The sequence below is a fragment of the Oryzias melastigma genome, linkage group LG23 (genome assembly GCF_002922805.2).
Source record: "Oryzias melastigma strain HK-1 linkage group LG23, ASM292280v2, whole genome shotgun sequence".
Taxonomy (NCBI): domain Eukaryota; kingdom Metazoa; phylum Chordata; class Actinopteri; order Beloniformes; family Adrianichthyidae; genus Oryzias; species Oryzias melastigma.
The window spans coordinates 22,559,796-22,576,969 of record NC_050534.1 but is presented as its reverse complement, the minus strand read 5'-3'; the positions used below and the strand labels follow the sequence as shown (position 1 = coordinate 22,576,969).

Here is a 17,174-nt window from a genome sequence, read left to right as displayed (position 1 = left end):
ACACACACACAGGTCGAGGTTACCTGGTGAGCTTGCGTTTCTTCAAAGCGGTTTTGCTCCTATAAAGTACAAACAAACATGTTGATTTCTGCGTCTTCCTTCTTCATCGCACCAATTATTACAGCGTCTGTGCAGCAGTGGCGCCCCCTGCTGTCTGGACTCCTGCACTCCTAAATTCAACCTTGAATCCTCTTGAAATGGGATTTTGTAAAGCAATTAAACCCTTGCATAAAAAACTAGATTTTATCTACAAAAAGAAACTGATCTAAAAGAAGAAAGCAGAGTGGGAGGGGCCTCTGCTGCACACCTTTACCTGAAGGTTCAATCAGAAATCTGACAGCAGAAACAACAACTGATTTCAGGTTTCAGGAGACGGCTGACAGGATCGTCTTCATGAATCCCTGGAGGTCTGCAGCTCATAACGGTTTTGGTTTCAGATTTATGATGATGAAAACCAAAACATTTTCATGTTCTACCGTCAGAGAGAGTCTGAGGAAATCGTCTCTGTTTGGAGCTGCAGACGTCCAGGAGGATGAAGATGAACGTTTCTGTGTTTCTACTCTGGAGATCTTTGACTAACACATGCGGGGGGTGGGGGTGGGGGCGGGGTGCTAGCATGCAGACAAACGCAGCAAAGCATCGAGCAGAAGCTCCGCCTCCAGACGCAGCTCTGCCGTTCACAAGCTAGAGACCAGTCTGGTGTTCGTCTGAGCTTCTCCGGCTGAAGTCCTACAGCAGAGCCCTGAGGGACGCCAGACACTCTCAATCTGGGTCAGAAGGACAGTTTGGAACCACTGACTGTACGTGAGAACTGGAGTGAAGGAGTGTGACACCCCCACCCCATAGAAAAGGGTTTACTTCTGGTTTCAGCCAAATGAAGTAAATTCAATCACCATTTTTTTCAGGATATGGACGCCGCCATGTTGGAGCCAGACGTCATTGAGCTGTGATTGGTCCAGATCAGTCTGAGTCATCGTTTCTATGGCAACCACTCTCACCAATCAGGAGGGAGCGTGCTGGAAGGCCACACCCCTACCTCGTGAAAGCAGCTGTGGTTTCACTTTAAACGTCTACTAGACCACTGGGGCCCAGAGTGGAGCCCTGAGGAACTCCACAGGGAACCATCAGGCTTTAGAGCAACGACACCAAACTCATCTGCTAGCTCTGCACTGGGGGCTGTTGGCCCCTCCTGTGACCTTCTACCAACATGCAGGTGGAGCCATAAGGGAGCAGCTTGTGCCTCCCCGTGCCCCCGTGGTGCAGCGGGCGGTTACTTACCACGGATTAATATAAAAAGCCAAAAGATAGTCAGTCCAAAGGCAGGATGGCAGCAGGGTAAGGAAGGCAAAGAGGCTTCTTCGCCTGGAGGGTCAAATAAACACAGAGCACAAATAAGAGCAGAGAACAGACAGCAGGGGGCGACACAGGGCGGGGCGACGTTAGTACAGAGGGTCAGAGCAGCATTAGTGCACAGAGAGAGCCGCCGCCACCGCCGCCGCCGGGCGGACAACAGCAGTCTGTCTGCAGCCAAAGGCCGCTTTGTCTCCAGGAGGTCTGGGACATCACTGACGTCTCCCAGCCAGACCTGAATGCATCACCACCCCTCATCCTGAGAGCAGCTGAGGCTGTGACCAGCAGGACATGAAGCCACACCCCTAAGACGCCTTTGCCACAAGGGGGCGCCGTGACGTCAGGTTGGTTCTTGAATGGTTTCATTTTTTAACTTCTTTTGACATTAATAGTCATGAAAGGAAAACGCTGAACTGACGTTTTCTAAAATAACTTGAGTATTTTGACTCGTTCCTGTTCCTGTGAAGTCATCGAACATTTAAACCAGTTCAGAGACGGTGAAGCAGCGGACCTGGGGGCCGGGGGGGGTGGTCAGAACCGGCCAGAACCGGTTTAGAACTGAACCAGCCCGCTCTGCAGCCGCGCCGGCGCTCAGACGCTCTGAGGCCCGTCTGTGGGGGTCGTGACCCCCGACCCCGCTGATCCTTCTTCCTCTGGGTCAGTCAGAGGCTGCAGCTACAGCCACGCCCCCTCCCAGGTGAGCGCCACAGCGGGGGGGCTGCTTCTGCCTTCGCTGACCGTCTTTCAGCCGTTATATTAATCACGCTGGGCGCGGCGGCGCTCGTCTTCATCACCTGCTTCCGACCACAGGACACCCTCTTCTTCCTCAGCAGCTCTGTGTCTAACCTGCGTCCCACCCGGACGCCATTCCTGACCGACAACAACCAGCGAGGGGGAGGGGCTGCGTACCAGTTGTAGGGGAGCTTTCCTTCTCTCTCAAAGGAGGGAAAGTTGACGAAGGTCTCGGCGCCGCATTCTCTGAAACACAAACACAGAAGCGCTGAGGTCAGCACTTTTTCTGACCGCTCGTGACGAGAAAGAGGAAGAACCCGAGGAAGAACTCGAGGGCGCCGCCCAAAAAATGACAGCGGGAAACCGAAGCTTCAGAGCTGAAATGAGATCAACTTATTTAAAAACTTCTGAATCTGATTCTGATCCAGAAGAATCCCGGATTTCTTCAAGTTCTGATGGTTGAGGAGAAAAACATTCATGAAAATGTTTGTGACTTAAAAACATCTAAAATGATTCCTGATTCAGCTCGGAGGCGTTAAACCCTCTAACAAGTACGGAAGCCTTTTAGGACAAAAGTAGAAAGAAGCAACGCCTGCTGCTCACAGAGAAGTCTGAACTTTAACGTTTGTCCCTTCAGAGCTGCCGTACTTCAGCTTCAAATCCAGATTTGTTCCTTTCTTTTTCACTCGTTTCTTTAGCTCCAAAAAAGAAAAACGGATGAGTTTTGATGGAAATGGTGGCGTGCAGGCGGCTGCGCAGACGCTCACCTGCTCATCTGCAGGTGCTTCTTGCGCAGAACCAGCAGGAAGAGGAGCAGCAGGCTGACGAGCAGCACGCTCAGGACGGCCAGCGCCGAGATGGCCGCCACGCTGGGGTTCATCTCTCTGTCTGCGGACGCACACACACGCGCTCACAAACACTTCCTGCTGCGACCTTTCAGAGTAAAGGCGGGGCTCACCGGCGGTGGTGACGGTGACGTGCGCGGGCCGGCTGGGCGTGCTGTAGCTGACGCTGGTCACGCTGCAGTTGTAGGTGGAGGACGGCGTCAGCCCCGACACCGTCAGCACGTGGGAGGTGGAGGTGAGGGGCTCCTGGGCCTGGGGGGGCAGAGGGGGTTAACGCTGACATACGACCCCCCCGTCACGCTGCTCTCAGCTCCGCCTACCTTCAGCTCCTTGTTGGCCGTGCACGGTCTGCAGAGCACCTGGTAGAAGTCGACCACGCCCTCCTCGCTCCACAGCAGCGTCGCTGAAGAGTGGGTGGCGTTGACGGCGTACAGGGACCGAGGGGGGGCCGGCTCTGTGGGAAGAAAAGCAGCCGCACGCCGACAGTCAGTCCGAGACGGAGGAAGAAGCGAACGGCGCCGAGCGCCGGCGCTGCAGCCCCCTCCCCCCGCAAAAGAGGAAGTTAGAATCTGGGTTTTGGTTTCAAAACGTTGAGCAGGTCGGAGCGGCTCGACGTCTGCAGACACGAGCAAACGAGCCCAGAACTGCTGCTCCACACGGAACCGCCACGCCCTCCTGGTGACCACGCCCCCTCACCTGCATGCAGGTGGAGGACTGACAGTCAACAGGTGGATTTCAGAAAACCTTTGATCCGCCTGGATCCACAAATATAGAAGATGATCAGATTAAATTATGATCCTGAAGGATTTTATGTTTAACGTCCTCATAAAACATGAGGGGGAGGAGCTCCCAGCGTGCACGCGCGCGTGCCTCACCCAGCTTGATGATGTTGGGCGTGGACGTGTTCCGGCTGCGCTCCGTGCACGCCGTCACCGTCAGGTTGTAGATGTCTCCTGGGGGGAGGGGGAGGCTGGCCCGCATCACGCCGCGGGTCACCTGACAGGAAGTGCAGACAGAAACGGCGCCGTGTCAGCTGGAGCAGCGCTGGAGTGCATCGACACAAACGAGGAGTGTGCACGAGACGGCGAGGTTACAGAGCAAGAAAAACGTGATTCTGAGGATTGTTTCTGTAAACGATCAAAGAAAATGAAGAAGGATTTCATGACTAAACAAAGAAAAGTAGATACGCAGCATCAGCTGTGATCATGGGAATGCTGGAAGCTGAAGATGCTGAAACTGATAGTTAAAAACACTGAAGCTGAAGCTGAAACTAAATGTCAAATTAGCCTAAAAAACAATTAGCTAAAACAGCTGGAATGAAGCTAAAACATTTAGCCTAAAATACTGAAAAAAGCTTAAGTTAGCTAACATAATTAGCATGTAGATGAGACGTTAGCTAAACTACAAAATAGCCTAAAATATAAGACGTTTTTAAAATAAAAATATAAGTTCAAGAGCCCGAAGTTGAATGGTTTCTGTGGTTGAAGACGTTCTCGACCTTCTTGTTCTCGAGAATCTGTCCCCCCCCCTCTCATTTTCAGTAAATTATTTGGTTTAAAGTTAAACTAAATAAAATAAAACCTGACGGTAAACTCAAAAGTTTCAACACCTTCATTTGACGGTTTTAGGGATAAAATATGAATAAATCAACGACGCCGTCGACCAGGAAACACATTCATGCAGCACCACACCTGTAACGCTAAAGCACACGGATTTACTCACCGTGTGGCGACTGACTCTAACTAAAAGGAGGAAACGCTCGCAAGTAGCAAGTATTTTTCACACCTATCAAAATAAAAGTCTCTCACAGACTCGTTTCATAGCGAGAAAAACTTCTTTCACGTTAAATCTTGTCATCGTTTCACGGCCCAGCCCTACATGACCAGACGACAGTCCCCGCAGTACAAACACCTGCTGTCAAGGTGACATCATGTGAAGGGCGGAGCCAAGAATCACCTGACAACTCTAAAGAACGGACTGTTTATTTTCAAAACTGTTGCTATAGCAACCAAGCGCATCATCAAACCCAAAGAGCTCATGAGACGGCGTCTGGCCACCAGAGGAGCCACAAACATCAAATCCCAGAATGCACTGCCAGAGTGCTGCAGCGCTGAAGCCCGTTAGTCCCGCAGCAGAACCTCTTTTATGCTCAGACCAGCAGAACCGGGAGGAACGGATCCAGAACACAGCAGGACCGTCCATCACAGAGGAACCTTCATTTCTGTCTGACCGTCTCCGTCTGGTCATCAGTGGGAGGAGCTTCCTCCAGACACGACGTTAAAAAGTTCTTCCTCTTCAACGTTCCTCAGAGCCGTCCGGACCGCGTGGTGAGCAGCAGGTCGGGTTTCAGGTTCTGTATGGAAACCATCTGGACCGGCCTCAGAACCGACCAGAACTTCAACCTGAGAGCTGGGATCTGAGCTTTCTCTACTGAGAACACCGACGCCACGACATCACTTCCTGTGGCGGTGACGACCCTGCAGAGCCCCCCCCCCCGACCCCCCGGCGGACTCACATCCACAGAGTAGCTCCTCTCGGGGCCCCTCCTCCCCACCGCCACCACCTGCCAGTGCAGCATCCTGGAGTGGGACAGGTCGATGAAGAGCTCGCCGTACGTCCAGCGGACGGACAGGACGCCGTGAGCGTAATCCACCGAGGAGATGTGGGGGGCCTCGGGCGCTGCAGGGGGGCGGATGTTAGAGAGTGCAGGAGCATCCCAGCGAAGCCCCGCCCACACTGACCTGTGACGAAGCTGACGGTGGAGCTGTCGCAGCAGCTGAGCGGCGGTTCCCCCCACGTCACCATGGAAACGCGGAAGTTGTAGTACCAGGCGGGCAGCAGGTCAGTGACTCTCTGCGGAAGACAAAGGCGGTGAGACGGCGAGCGGTGACGTCACGGCGCCGAGCGGCACAGTGGCTTGGTTACCACGGAGGCGATGACGGAGGCGGTGGCGGCGATCTCGTAGTAGGTGGTCCACTCGGAGGCCAGCGTGACGGGGTTGAAGAAGAAGGTCTGCAGCACGTACTTCCGGAACGCCACGTGGTACGGCCGCTGCCAGCTCAGGATGACCGCCGTGGGGCTCAGCGGGTACACGGCCAGCTCGCGCACGCCGGTGGGCTCTGTAGGGCGAGCCAGAGGGTCAGAGAGCATCCCGCCGCTCGGGCCTCAGGTCCCGCCCACACTCACCGATGTCGATGATGACGGGCTCCGACGGCGGGCTGATCAGCGGCCCGTTGGTGTGGAACACCACCACGCGGTACTGCGCGCCCGGCGTCAGGCTGCTGATGACGTCACTGGTGGAGTTCTCCTGCGGGGACAGAGATCGCCGTGAGCTTCAGGAGGAAACCAAGACGCACGGAGACGCAGAGTGGGCGGAGCCACCTCGCTGCAGTACGTGTTCTCCATCCTCTGGCTCAGGCTGGGCTTCAGGCAGGTGGTGGACACCACCGACACCAGGCTGCCGTTGTGCTGCTCCGAGGACGCCGCCCAGGACACGGCGGCCGTGCTGGAGTCCAGCAGCCGGACGCTGACGCCCCGGGGACGCTCGCGCAGCTCCTCCAGCAGCTCGCCATCCGGACCTGCACGAGAGCGGACCCATCAGAACAGATTTCCTCTGAAGAAGACACCAGTAATGAGGCTGCAGATCAAACCTAATCAAGTTAGGATCTAAAAACGATGTTTAAAATAACATTGTTGTCTATTAAAACTGAAGAAAAGAGATTCTGGTTTTCTGTGAACCTCCAGAACCGACGGTTGAGACGAAATCAAGACTCACTCAGGTAGAAGGTAACGCCGGCGTCGGCGCTGCTCTCCCGGGCCTCGCAGTCTCCAGACGAGCTCAGCGTGCTGACCCGAGCCCGGTACGTTCCCGGTTCAGATAGCTCGGTGAAAAACTCGTGAGTGTTCTCGTCCACGATGGCCGTTTCTGTGGAGTTTCCTGAAGAACAGAAATGAAACGTCTTCAAGCAGCTTCTCCTCCGTGTTCCTGTTGCTGCCTTTAGGGGGCGCCAGAGTGAAACATCCCTCGATTCTCCATCCTCCTCATTAAACATACACACCTCCTCTGTCCTGGTATCATCCTAACATCCTCCCTGATCCTCCTCTCAAACATCTCCATCTGCTTCCAGAACATCTACATGATCTGACCCTCTGACGGATCCGGTCCTGATCCTCTGACGGATCCGGTCCAGATCCTCTGACGGATCTGGTCCAGATCCTCGGACGGATCTGGTCCTGATCCTCTGACGGATCCGGTCCAGATCCTCAGACGGATCCGGTCCAGATCCTCTGAAGGATCCGGTCCCGACCCTCTGACGGATCCGGTCTTGATCCTCTGAAGGATCCGGTCCAGATCCTCTGACGGATCCGGTCCAGATCCTCTGAGGGATCCGGTCCCGACCCTCTGACGGATCCGGTCTTGATCCTCTGAAGGATCCGATCCTGATCCTTTGATGGATCCGGTCCAGATCCTCTGACGGGTCCGGTCCTGATCCGGTCCTGATCCTCTGAAGGATCCGATCCTGATCCTCTGAAGGATCTGGTCCTGATCCTCTGAAGGATCCGGTCCTGATCTTCTGACGGATCCGGTCCAGATCCTCTGACGGATCCGGTCTTGATCCTCTGAAGGATCCGATCCTGATCCTTTGATGGATCCGGTCCAGATCCTCTGACGGATCCGGTCCTGATCCTCTGAAGGATCCGATCCTGATCCTCTGAAGGATCCGATCCTGATCCTCTGAAGGATCCGGTCCTGATCTTCTGAAGGATCCGGTCCTGATCTTCTGAAGGATCCGGTCCTGATCCTCTGATGGATCCGGTCCTGATCCTCTGATGGATCTGGCCCTGATCCGTCACCTCATCATCTTTATCTCTGTTGTCTCTAGCTCCGCCCCCTGTCTCTTAGCTGCTCATCTCCACCTTTCCTTTGGTCACACCTGGTTCCTTCCTCCACCTGCTCCACCTGCTTGGACACGCCCCTCTCCTTCGACTCTCACAGACTGTTAGTGGGAAGATGATTCCGGATCATTTGAAAGTTTCTCTCGGATTTTCCAGAGCAGATCGGCGCTCCGGCTGACGCCGTCCTCCATCTTTGTTTTGCTGTTTTGGTCAAATGTTTTCTTCCCACAAACGTTTCAAACGCTTGATCTGAAAAAGGGGGCGGGGCCTGACAGACAGCCAGACGGGTCCCTTACCATCTCTGTAGACGTAGACCACGAAGCCGTTGTAGCTGGTGGGGGGTCGGGGGGGCAACCAGCGCAGCTCCAGCAGGATGGGGGGGGGCCGGGTGAGCAGGACGGCGGGCTCGGCGGGGACCACCATGCCCGAGCCCGGCTCGTTGGAGTCCTCGTAGTCCGGCACCACGGCGTTCACGAACTCCTCGTCCTCCTCCACGTGGGGGGGCTCCGTCTGGTTCAGCCAGGTGCTCTGAGGCTCCGCCTCCTCCGCCCGGCTGCCGTTCACAGTCCCGTCTCCCAGCGAGGCATCGGTGGTGTTGAAGGCGAGCGGGGTCGCCGTGGCCCCCTCCTCCTCGTACGGCGGCGTCGGCTCCTCCTCCTCCTCCATCAGGGGGACGTCCCGCGCCTGACGGGACGGCCGCGGCCCCTCCAGCACTCGCCTCGGGCTCAGGTGAAGGATCTTATGAGACACGTTGAGGGGGGGGTACGGCACTGCGGGGAGACAAAGGGGAGGAGCTGAGGAGCTGTTCATGACGGGAACCTGGAGAGGAGGCTCCTCCCCCACAGGTGGCGTCAGCGCGGCTCACCTGTGCGGTGGTGCAGCGGCGTGTGCGTGACGTCACTGTGGGTCACCAGCGCCGTCTGGTTGACGGTGGCCTCAGAGATCAGCTGGAAGGTGATGTTCCGGTAACAAACGCCCGGTAACCAGTGCTTGAAGACCGTCTTCCCCCGGTAGAAATCTACGAAATCAAACAATAACAGGAGTGAACCGGTTGGAACCTCAACTCCTGTCGGTCATAAAGGTTTATTTAATGCTTGTTGAAAACATTTAGAAGTATTAAAATATTTAAAAAAAACAATACTTGAGGTAAGTACTGAGTTTCTGAGAACATTTGAGGGTTTTATGAGTAAAGAAACAGTTTAAAATCCTGAAGTTTAACCTTCAATTCTTCTTCTTGTTCAGTTTTTCCTCATCTGAGGTTTTGCTGCAGACACGTTCAGGCAGAAGGTCACAGAAGGTCACAGAAGGTCACAGCTGCGCTCAGCAGCTCATGCATTGATGATGAACTTAGAAGGTCAGAGACTCTGCAGGCTCCGCCCTCTTCAGAACTCAGAGCAGAGCATCAAACCCTCATTTCAGACTTTTACTTTGGATATTTGGAAGTTGAGCTAATACTTTAGCCATGTGCTAGCTGGTTAGGCTAATTTGGCTTCTACTGAGGTTTTCGGGGCCAATCAGAGTTTAGCTCTAATTAGAAACATGTAGCATGTTGCTTAAACATGTAGCATGTTTAAGCAACACGCTACATGTTTCTGCTAGATTGGCATTTGGATTTTTAAGCAAACTTACTACAATCTTTTCAGAAATTTAGGCAAACTTCAGTCGTCTTTAAAAAAATGTCTTTTAACAAATGTTGCATTTTGAGCCAATCCTTCAGCAGTTAGAGTAACGAACGTCGACATTTTCAGCGTAAAGCATTAACATTAGCACTATTGCAGGTAATGCAACTTTTCGATTATTTGTTAGCATCCTTCAGAGTCTTTGTTTTTCACCGTATTCATGTGCAGGTCGAGTTTTCTGAATAACTCTTCTGGTCCAGTCTTGGATGCGTATCGCGTCGCCACACTATTGATAATGGTAGATATACGGTAAAAGTCGCTCGGTCAAACAGTCATTTGTGTCGGTTTGTGTTCTTTTGTGTAACAAAACCACAACAGCCGTTGGCAGCGAACATTTGTGACAGATTTCAGGTCTAAAAAATGCTGAAAGTGTGAAAGAGACTTGGACGCCGCCTCCGACAGCTCCGTCTGGGGCAGAGCGGCGCTTCAGCGCTTTGATGAACCTAATTAAAACCAGATTACCATGGCAACGCGCCCGCTGAGCGCCACGGGGCCCGCGCTGCACAGCTCCGGTTACTCCATCTGCTCGATGTTCCGAGAATCCACAACATTCTGAGATCAGATCACAGAACATCACGGATCCACGTGGTGAAGATGAGTCGCCTGAGGAGGAAGACGGCCTCCAGAACCTTCAGAACCAAGGAGACCGGGTTCTCCTGAGTCCGACAGGAACATGTGAGGAGGTGGAGGTCCCAAGGGAACGATGCGTTTACACCCCGAGTTCTGGGAGCAAAACCTGAACTGTTTTGGGCTCCGTACATGTTTGGACCCCAGTTCTAAAGCTGAAGTTCTGATTCTGTTTAAAACTGACTTGGATCTCAAACAGTTTCAGATGTCTCCTCATGGCAGGAGCTACTTCCTGTTTCAGTTCAAGAGGGAAACAGCGTCTCTAAAGCGGCGTTCACCTGAGCCGCGCTCTGGAACCATTTGGTGGTTTAGCCCCCCCATTCCCTCCCCATGATGCTGAGAGTCCAGTTTGGAGTCTTTGGTCTGACTCGGCCCGGGTTTGAACTAGCAACCTTCCAGACTCAGGGTGGACACTCTACCACAGGACCTCTGAGCTGGTGTGTAAACACGTCTGTAAACATGTAAACATTTTTATGCATGTTATGTACAAAAACCCAAACCGTCCATTGAACGTGTTCAAGGACCAATCAGGGACCTGGATTTGGTGGTGACCCCTGGATGGCGTCCAGTCTGATTCATGGAATCACGAAGGAGAAATGAATGATTCTGGTTTGTATCCGGCTGGAATTCTAAGACGCCAAATCTTTATCGGAATCGAGCCGTGAAAGAAAAAAGCTGGAACAGATTGACCAGATTTACACGCCTCCACCTGTAGGTGGCAGACATGAGCTGTCAAAGTAGAAGAAGAAGAAGCCCCTCCCTGCTGGTCCATTCTGAACTGATGTGCGTCAAACATCCGGAGACTTCCTGAACGGCTCCTCTGAGTGGTCCAGACCCGGCGCCGCCTCACCTTTGTAGAGCATGCTGCGGCGCTCCGCCCCCTCCGTGTAGCTGATGTTGACTCTGCTGAAGACGGTCCTGGAGGGGGGGTCGATGTCGAACACCACGCCGGTCTCTGGAGCCTCCTTATAGTCGGAGATGTGAGCGCTGCGCACCGGCAGAGGCTCTGAGGAGACGCACGGCAACAGACACGACTTTAACAACCGTCATGGATGACGTCACACAAAGGAAGTGCCTTCAAAATAAAAGCCCCGAGTGCCTGGGCGTGTCTTACTAGTGAGAACAGGAACGCTCTTCACGGGTCGGGACCAGTTCTGACCCAGTTTGAGCAGCAGGCCCACGGTGTAGCAGAGGCCGTGGAAGGAGGCGTTGAACAGCAGAGCCTCTTTGGTGTTGAGGAACGGAACCAGGACCAGCCGAGGTTCTCCAGAGACCTGCGCCGCGTACGCCGTCACGTTGTCCTGGAGGTCCGACGGCTCCAGAGCCGCCACGATCAGACCGTCGTCGCTCACCGACACCTGGAACGCCGTCAGGCTCTGGGAGAATGAGGACAGAGGGTTACCATGGGAACGGATCGTGTCTGAGTCACCATGGTGATGACGTGTTTTTAACCCTTTGTGATGCTCTTTGAGCTACAGAAACTCTTGTAGCATTTTTATCACAGTAGAGGACCTATGTCCAAGAGTTAAAACTGTTTCTGGATATTTCTTCATTGAAATCGATTGGATCAGAAAACCAGATGCTAGAAAAGCCCAGACTAATGAAACAGCTACTGAAATGGGCGGAGCCAAAGTCTCCCTTCCCCCACCCTGTCCCGCTCCCACTGAGGTGTTAAAGTGAATTTACACTCTACAACTGGATAGATCCAATAATTCTCGTCGTTATTTTTGCGTCGCCAAAGTTAGCTTAAAGCTATAAGCTCACGTGTGAGGGGGCGGAGTTACTCTGCGCCAGCCAACAGCTCCACCCACAACCCAGAAATGTATTTCTAAAGAAAAAAAATGTCTTTAAAACGACAAAGGATTTTTCAACATTATTATTAAAGGATTTAACACAAAACAAACAGCGGGACGGTTGAAGAGTTACGGTCGTTTTGATGACAGCTCTGGTGTTAAAGGGTTAAAACAGCGGCCATGTTTTACAGCACGCCTTCACCATCACTTACAGGTCATAAAGACGGCCGTCATCAAAAAAGGACGTTAGAGATCGACACAAACCGTTCTCCACATCGGAATCTACGGGTGGGAAGTCACGTGACCAGTGGAGCTGCTACAAACGACTCATTTAATAGTCGACTGATCACAGATCACTTTTCAGGTCAGTCGACTAATCGACTATTTTAATTAATAGTCGATTAGTCGACTGACCGGGTCATTTACAGAATGGATGTAAAGCAAACATCTTAACCATCATCAGCATTAAACAAACTAAAAACGAGATATATAGCATTAGCTGTAGTGAGAATGCTGGAAGCTGAATTTGGCTGAAAACACTGAAGCTGATAGCCAGCTGAAATCAAAGCTAAACTCCAAATTAGCCTAAAAAACCTTAATAAATCCAATAATAGTCCATAAAGCTGCAGAATGACATAATAACTTCAAACTTTTCAACAATCGGACTCCATAGAATATAAAACAACGACTAATCGACTATTAAATTAGTCGTCGAATCGGCAGCCCTGGTGACTACATCTTCATGTTGGCGTTCTCCAGACAAACACTCGCCCGTGTCTGGAACATTCAAACTTCTACAAACCAAAATTCAACAAACACCCCACCCCCGCTGGCGACCAAAATCCCGGACAGTCCGGAGGAGTCCCTCAGGGTTTGTTCGTCCGGATCATTTTCGCCTCCAAACTAGACGTCACTCCGATTTTTGTCTTGAAGTTTCGTTCATCTTTTCCTACGTTGTTGTTCTGCATCTCCATGACTTCCATACAAACAGAGGCTCCGCCCACTCCAAGTAGATACCTGGATCACCTGAGGCTCTCAGGTGTCTCAGACGACGTTCTTCTTCAGCTGATCATTAAAAACTCTTCAATCTGACGCCGGATTACCCATCCTGCCCCTGGGCTAAAAGACATTCTAGGGAGATGCTGACTATTCTGGTTCAGACAGAGGATAAAAAGACTCATTTAGGCAGAAGACCCCTGACTCCGCCCATCTTTACTGTCATTATACCAACAGTGCAAGTTCAGCAGCATGTTCTGCTGCCATCCACACTGAGATGTGTGGCCCTGTGGTGGAGCGTCTACCCTCAGACCGGGAGATGTTTGCACCACAGTCCAGATCAATCTGTTCTTCACGCCATTTTCCAGAAGGTCACACAGGAAGTAGAAGAGAGGAAGAGATTGTCCCCGCCCCCATTACTGAGCAGGAAACAGAGTGATGTCACTTCCTGCAGCTTCATCTACAGACCAAGCAAACAAACAGGTTTCATCCTAAAAACCCAAACGCTTTGGATGGAAGCCGCTGCGGCCCGAACGCATCTACCTTTAGGTTTCCATGGTAACGGAAAGAGGGCGGAGTTATGGAGAAGTCTGGACTAAAACAGGCAACAAGAGGCACCAAAAGAGCCGTTTGGTTGCCATGGTGCTGCGACCTGCACGGCAGCCGCTTCTCATCGAGACATCGAGGCTGGTTACCATGGCAACAGAGGAGAATGCAGAATCCTTAAATCAAAGTTTAGGTCTGATTCCAAGACCGATCCTGTTAGGTCATCGCCGTGGTTTTCCACGCCGTTACCATGGAAACCACAGCAACACGGCGTCACAGACCTGCAGACCAGCAGCCGTGAAGCCCCTCCCACCTCTCTGCGGGGCCTCGGAGTGTCTGATGAGGGCGGGAACTTTCCAGAATCAAAGGAGGGTTTAAAAATGAGTCTTCCTTTAAATGTGAGTCATCAAACCACCGATCTATTTTTTAAATCGACTTCTGTTTTTTTAAAGGAAAAAATGCTTTTCTGTCACTTTTAAATGGAGAATGTTCCACTGTTCCTTCCTGCTGGGAACTGGAACATTTCAAACTCATTCTGTCAACAGAATCCTGTGAAAACAGCAGAAACCGGAGATCCTCTTCGGGTCTGGATCAGGAACTCGGATCAGACGCTGATCAAATGAAAAACTTTGGATTCTTTTCAGCTTCAACCGTCGTCTGCAGGACCTGACACACCTGAGCTCCGGCTTCACCTGCGACCGTCACACACAAACAAACCAGACATGAAACAGAACGGGCTGCGGACCGGCGCTGGTCCGTGGGTCACTGGATACCGGGCCGCAGACAGAAACAAATAAATTATGTGCTAACTTATTTGATTTAGTTCATTTTTGGATCCTGAAGGAAGTTTTATTTTGAAAGAGTTCCAGATTCTGTTCACAACATTCTGGGTCATGTGACTTACAGCAGCTAACTAGCATGGCTAACTAGATCGCTAAGCTAGCAGCTCAGAGCTAAATACAAAAGCCAAACCATGAAGCATATTTGGAAAGTTTCTTTGGAGAGAAGAAGATCTTCAGAGAAGGATCTGCTGCTCACGGACCGTCAGGGACCGTTCACTCTGACGCCGCGTCTCATCCGTCCGTCACCCCCCTCCCCCACCCCCGCCCCCTCGGGTGAGACAACAGAAAGAAAAGTTCATTCAGCTCGTGCTGCTCTGCAGTCGCCATGGAGACCGGCGTGAAAGGAGCCCCGTTCAGGGCAGGGGACGCGGCCGCCCTCCACCCACCTCGCCCCCGCTCTGCACCAGCTGAGCGTCAGGAAGCTCCGCCCCCTGCTCTCCCTGCTCACTGAAGAAGAAGAAAAAACGAAACTAAAAATAAAAACATTTGAGGGTAAAAACAGGAAACAGATCTGACGGCTTCAGCATGTCTGAGGTCAAAGGTCACCACTGGACTAACAGGAGCTCTGGATCAGTGAAGCACGGCGGGGGAAGGGTCATGGACTGGGCCTATTCTTCAGTCAGAGGTCCAGAAACACAGACAGCTTCTGTCAGACGCTGAATGAAGCGAGTGTGTGAACTGCTGGGGTGAGGGGGCGTGGCCTACAGCCAGCTGCCAGCTTTATCATGCAAAGCTGCAGTCTGGTTCTGGTTCTGGTCTCTGGAGGAAGGTGGAGGTCTGAGCCTGAAGCCCCACTGAGACCTGGACTCCCTCCAAACAGAACCGGTCCAGAATCCAGGACCGGGTTCCTGGACGAGCTCAGAGGAAGCGGATCTGAGGAGGACAAACACCTGTGAAACCGACCAGAACCGGTTCTGCTGGTCTTCAGTCCACATCTCCTCTGATCCTCCTGAAGGATTTCAGAGCAGTTCTTTTAGAACGTCTGTGTTGAACAAATCTCCCTGAAGGTCCAACAGAACCAGTAAAACCTGCTGGTCCTGATCAGAACCTCTCCTCCCTAAAGGGAGTTCTGGACCTGCAGAGAAAGAAGGTCCAAACCCGGCATGGAGGCAGAAGAAGCAGAAACGATCCGAGGATCAGACGACCCATCATGCCTGTGGTGGCGGAGGGAGGATTATGATGTGGGATAGGCAGAACCAGGTGTGGCAGAATGTGGTCACATGACTGAACTGTTCTGATTGAACATGTTTTGTTTATGGCTGCAGGAAGTGACATCATCACTCAACCATTCAGGGGAGATGGGCGGAGCTATCCTGTTTCATCTGATGTTTCAACAAACAACCTGTAAAATGTAGCTGTCAATCAAAAGACCACGCCCCCTAATTTATATCAAATGTCCCCCCCCCAGCAGGACTCCTCTGTTCATGGGGGGTGGAGACAAGCCCAGCAGTCAGCAGGTCCGTCCAGACCAGAACCGACCCGACCATGAGGGGGGAGGGGGGGCTGACGTCACAGCAGAACCAGGAACCAGAAACTGAAGGTCTGAGAAGACCCGAGGAAGGGAGAGGAACCACATCCTCCTCGACCTCATCTTCTTCATCTTCATCATCTTCATCATCACCATCATCATCATCTTCATCATCTTCATCTCCATCATTATCCTCTTCATCATCATCATCATCATCCAAGACATTTGTGTTTTTCTCCTTTTTCCACACAAACAACAGTACCCCCCCACCCCCCCACCCCAGAACGTTCTGCATGGAAAGAACCTCCGGATCCAAAGAACACAGCAGAACCTTCATGAAGGTCGTGACATCATCGACCTCATGACCGTCAAGATCAAAGGAGAACCAGGTGGTTCTGATCCGACAGGAACCCAGAGGAGATCCGGACAACCAGTCCGTGAAGATGTTTGGACCAAACAAACAAACAAACAAACAAACATGATCTGAATCCAGTGAAGCCACAGACCAGTCAGAACTCCTCTCAGTTCTGGACCCATCCGGGATGTTGTGCTCCATCAGAACCACACAGTCTCCCAGCTTCTGCTCCCACCCACAGAAAGTCCAAAGACCAGAACCAGAACCCCGTCAGGTCCAGTTTATGAACTGATTTCATTCGCAGTCTAAACCCAGCTCAGCCCGAACCGAACCGGTCCGCTCTGACCACATCAGAACCGGAAGCAGTTCGGATGCTGCCGGGGTCCTCCAGCTCCACTCAGACTCCGGGGTTCGAACCCGCGACGTCTGTTCGCAGAACCACAACATCCGCCGCGCCAGCACGCGCACGTGGACGCGCAGGTTAAGCAAAGGTAACTGATGTTGGGAGCATGCGCGCGTGCGCGTGGCGCCGCAGCCGACTGACCCACTTTCCGCAGAACAATGAGGCTCCGAGCCGCCATGGCACGGGCGGCCGCGCGCGCGCCCCACAGCCAATCACGGCACCCCCTTGATACGCCGAACCCACACCCGCGCGGGTTCGGACGAACAAAGCTCCGCGCGCCGCCGCCGTGCACACACGCACGCGCCTTACCTGGCTGAAGCAGAGCAGCAGCGCGTGCACGAGCAGCGAGGCGGGCAGCATGCTGGGTCCGGTCCGGTTCGGCTCGGCTCGGTCCGGGTACACGCGGCCTGCTGTTTCGGTCTGCTGCGTCCGAACAATCGGAGCGCGAGGCTCCGCGGCGCGTGCTCGCTTCCGCTGGCCGCTCTAAGCGCGCGCCGTCTTCATCCTCCTCTTCCTCCTCGTCACCCGAACCGGAACCGCTGAGGGAGCGGACGGGCTGAGGGGTCCATGCTGCGGCCTGAGACGTGTGTGCGCGCGTGCGCGGGGATGAAGCTGCTGCTGCTGCGTGGCCCCGCCCTGCTC

The 17,174-nt window shown here is 53.0% G+C and overlaps 1 protein-coding gene and 1 long non-coding RNA gene across 3 annotated transcripts in view; one reads left to right on the top strand and one right to left on the bottom strand.

Annotated features, from left to right (window-relative positions):
- Positions 1–17,174, bottom strand: part of ptpro (protein tyrosine phosphatase receptor type O) — a 24,039-nt gene extending 6,865 nt beyond the window's left edge. The window contains exons 1-18 of one of the 2 annotated variants that reach the window (XM_024284390.2): positions 16,842–17,174; positions 11,244–11,505; positions 10,980–11,135; positions 8,689–8,841; positions 8,120–8,593; positions 6,703–6,864; positions 6,309–6,505; positions 6,114–6,234; positions 5,853–6,046; positions 5,669–5,780; positions 5,443–5,606; positions 3,803–3,923; positions 3,248–3,381; positions 3,041–3,179; positions 2,850–2,970; positions 2,260–2,328; positions 1,279–1,362; positions 24–59 (exon numbers count right to left, since the gene is read on the bottom strand). In XM_024284390.2, the coding sequence (XP_024140158.1) occupies positions 24–59; positions 1,279–1,362; positions 2,260–2,328; positions 2,850–2,970; positions 3,041–3,179; positions 3,248–3,381; positions 3,803–3,923; positions 5,443–5,606; positions 5,669–5,780; positions 5,853–6,046; positions 6,114–6,234; positions 6,309–6,505; positions 6,703–6,864; positions 8,120–8,593; positions 8,689–8,841; positions 10,980–11,135; positions 11,244–11,505; positions 16,842–16,892 (2,750 nt within the window). In that variant the 5' untranslated portion in view covers positions 16,893–17,174. The remainder of the gene's footprint in view (positions 1–23; positions 60–1,278; positions 1,363–2,259; positions 2,329–2,849; positions 2,971–3,040; positions 3,180–3,247; positions 3,382–3,802; positions 3,924–5,442; positions 5,607–5,668; positions 5,781–5,852; positions 6,047–6,113; positions 6,235–6,308; positions 6,506–6,702; positions 6,865–8,119; positions 8,594–8,688; positions 8,842–10,979; positions 11,136–11,243; positions 11,506–16,841) is intronic. The other variant, XM_024284396.2, reaches the window with a different exon arrangement.
- On the top strand, positions 13,216–14,789 carry LOC112153934. The gene is made up of 2 exons (XR_002920570.2): positions 13,216–13,862; positions 14,010–14,789. It is a non-coding gene; the product is annotated as an uncharacterized LOC112153934 (long non-coding RNA).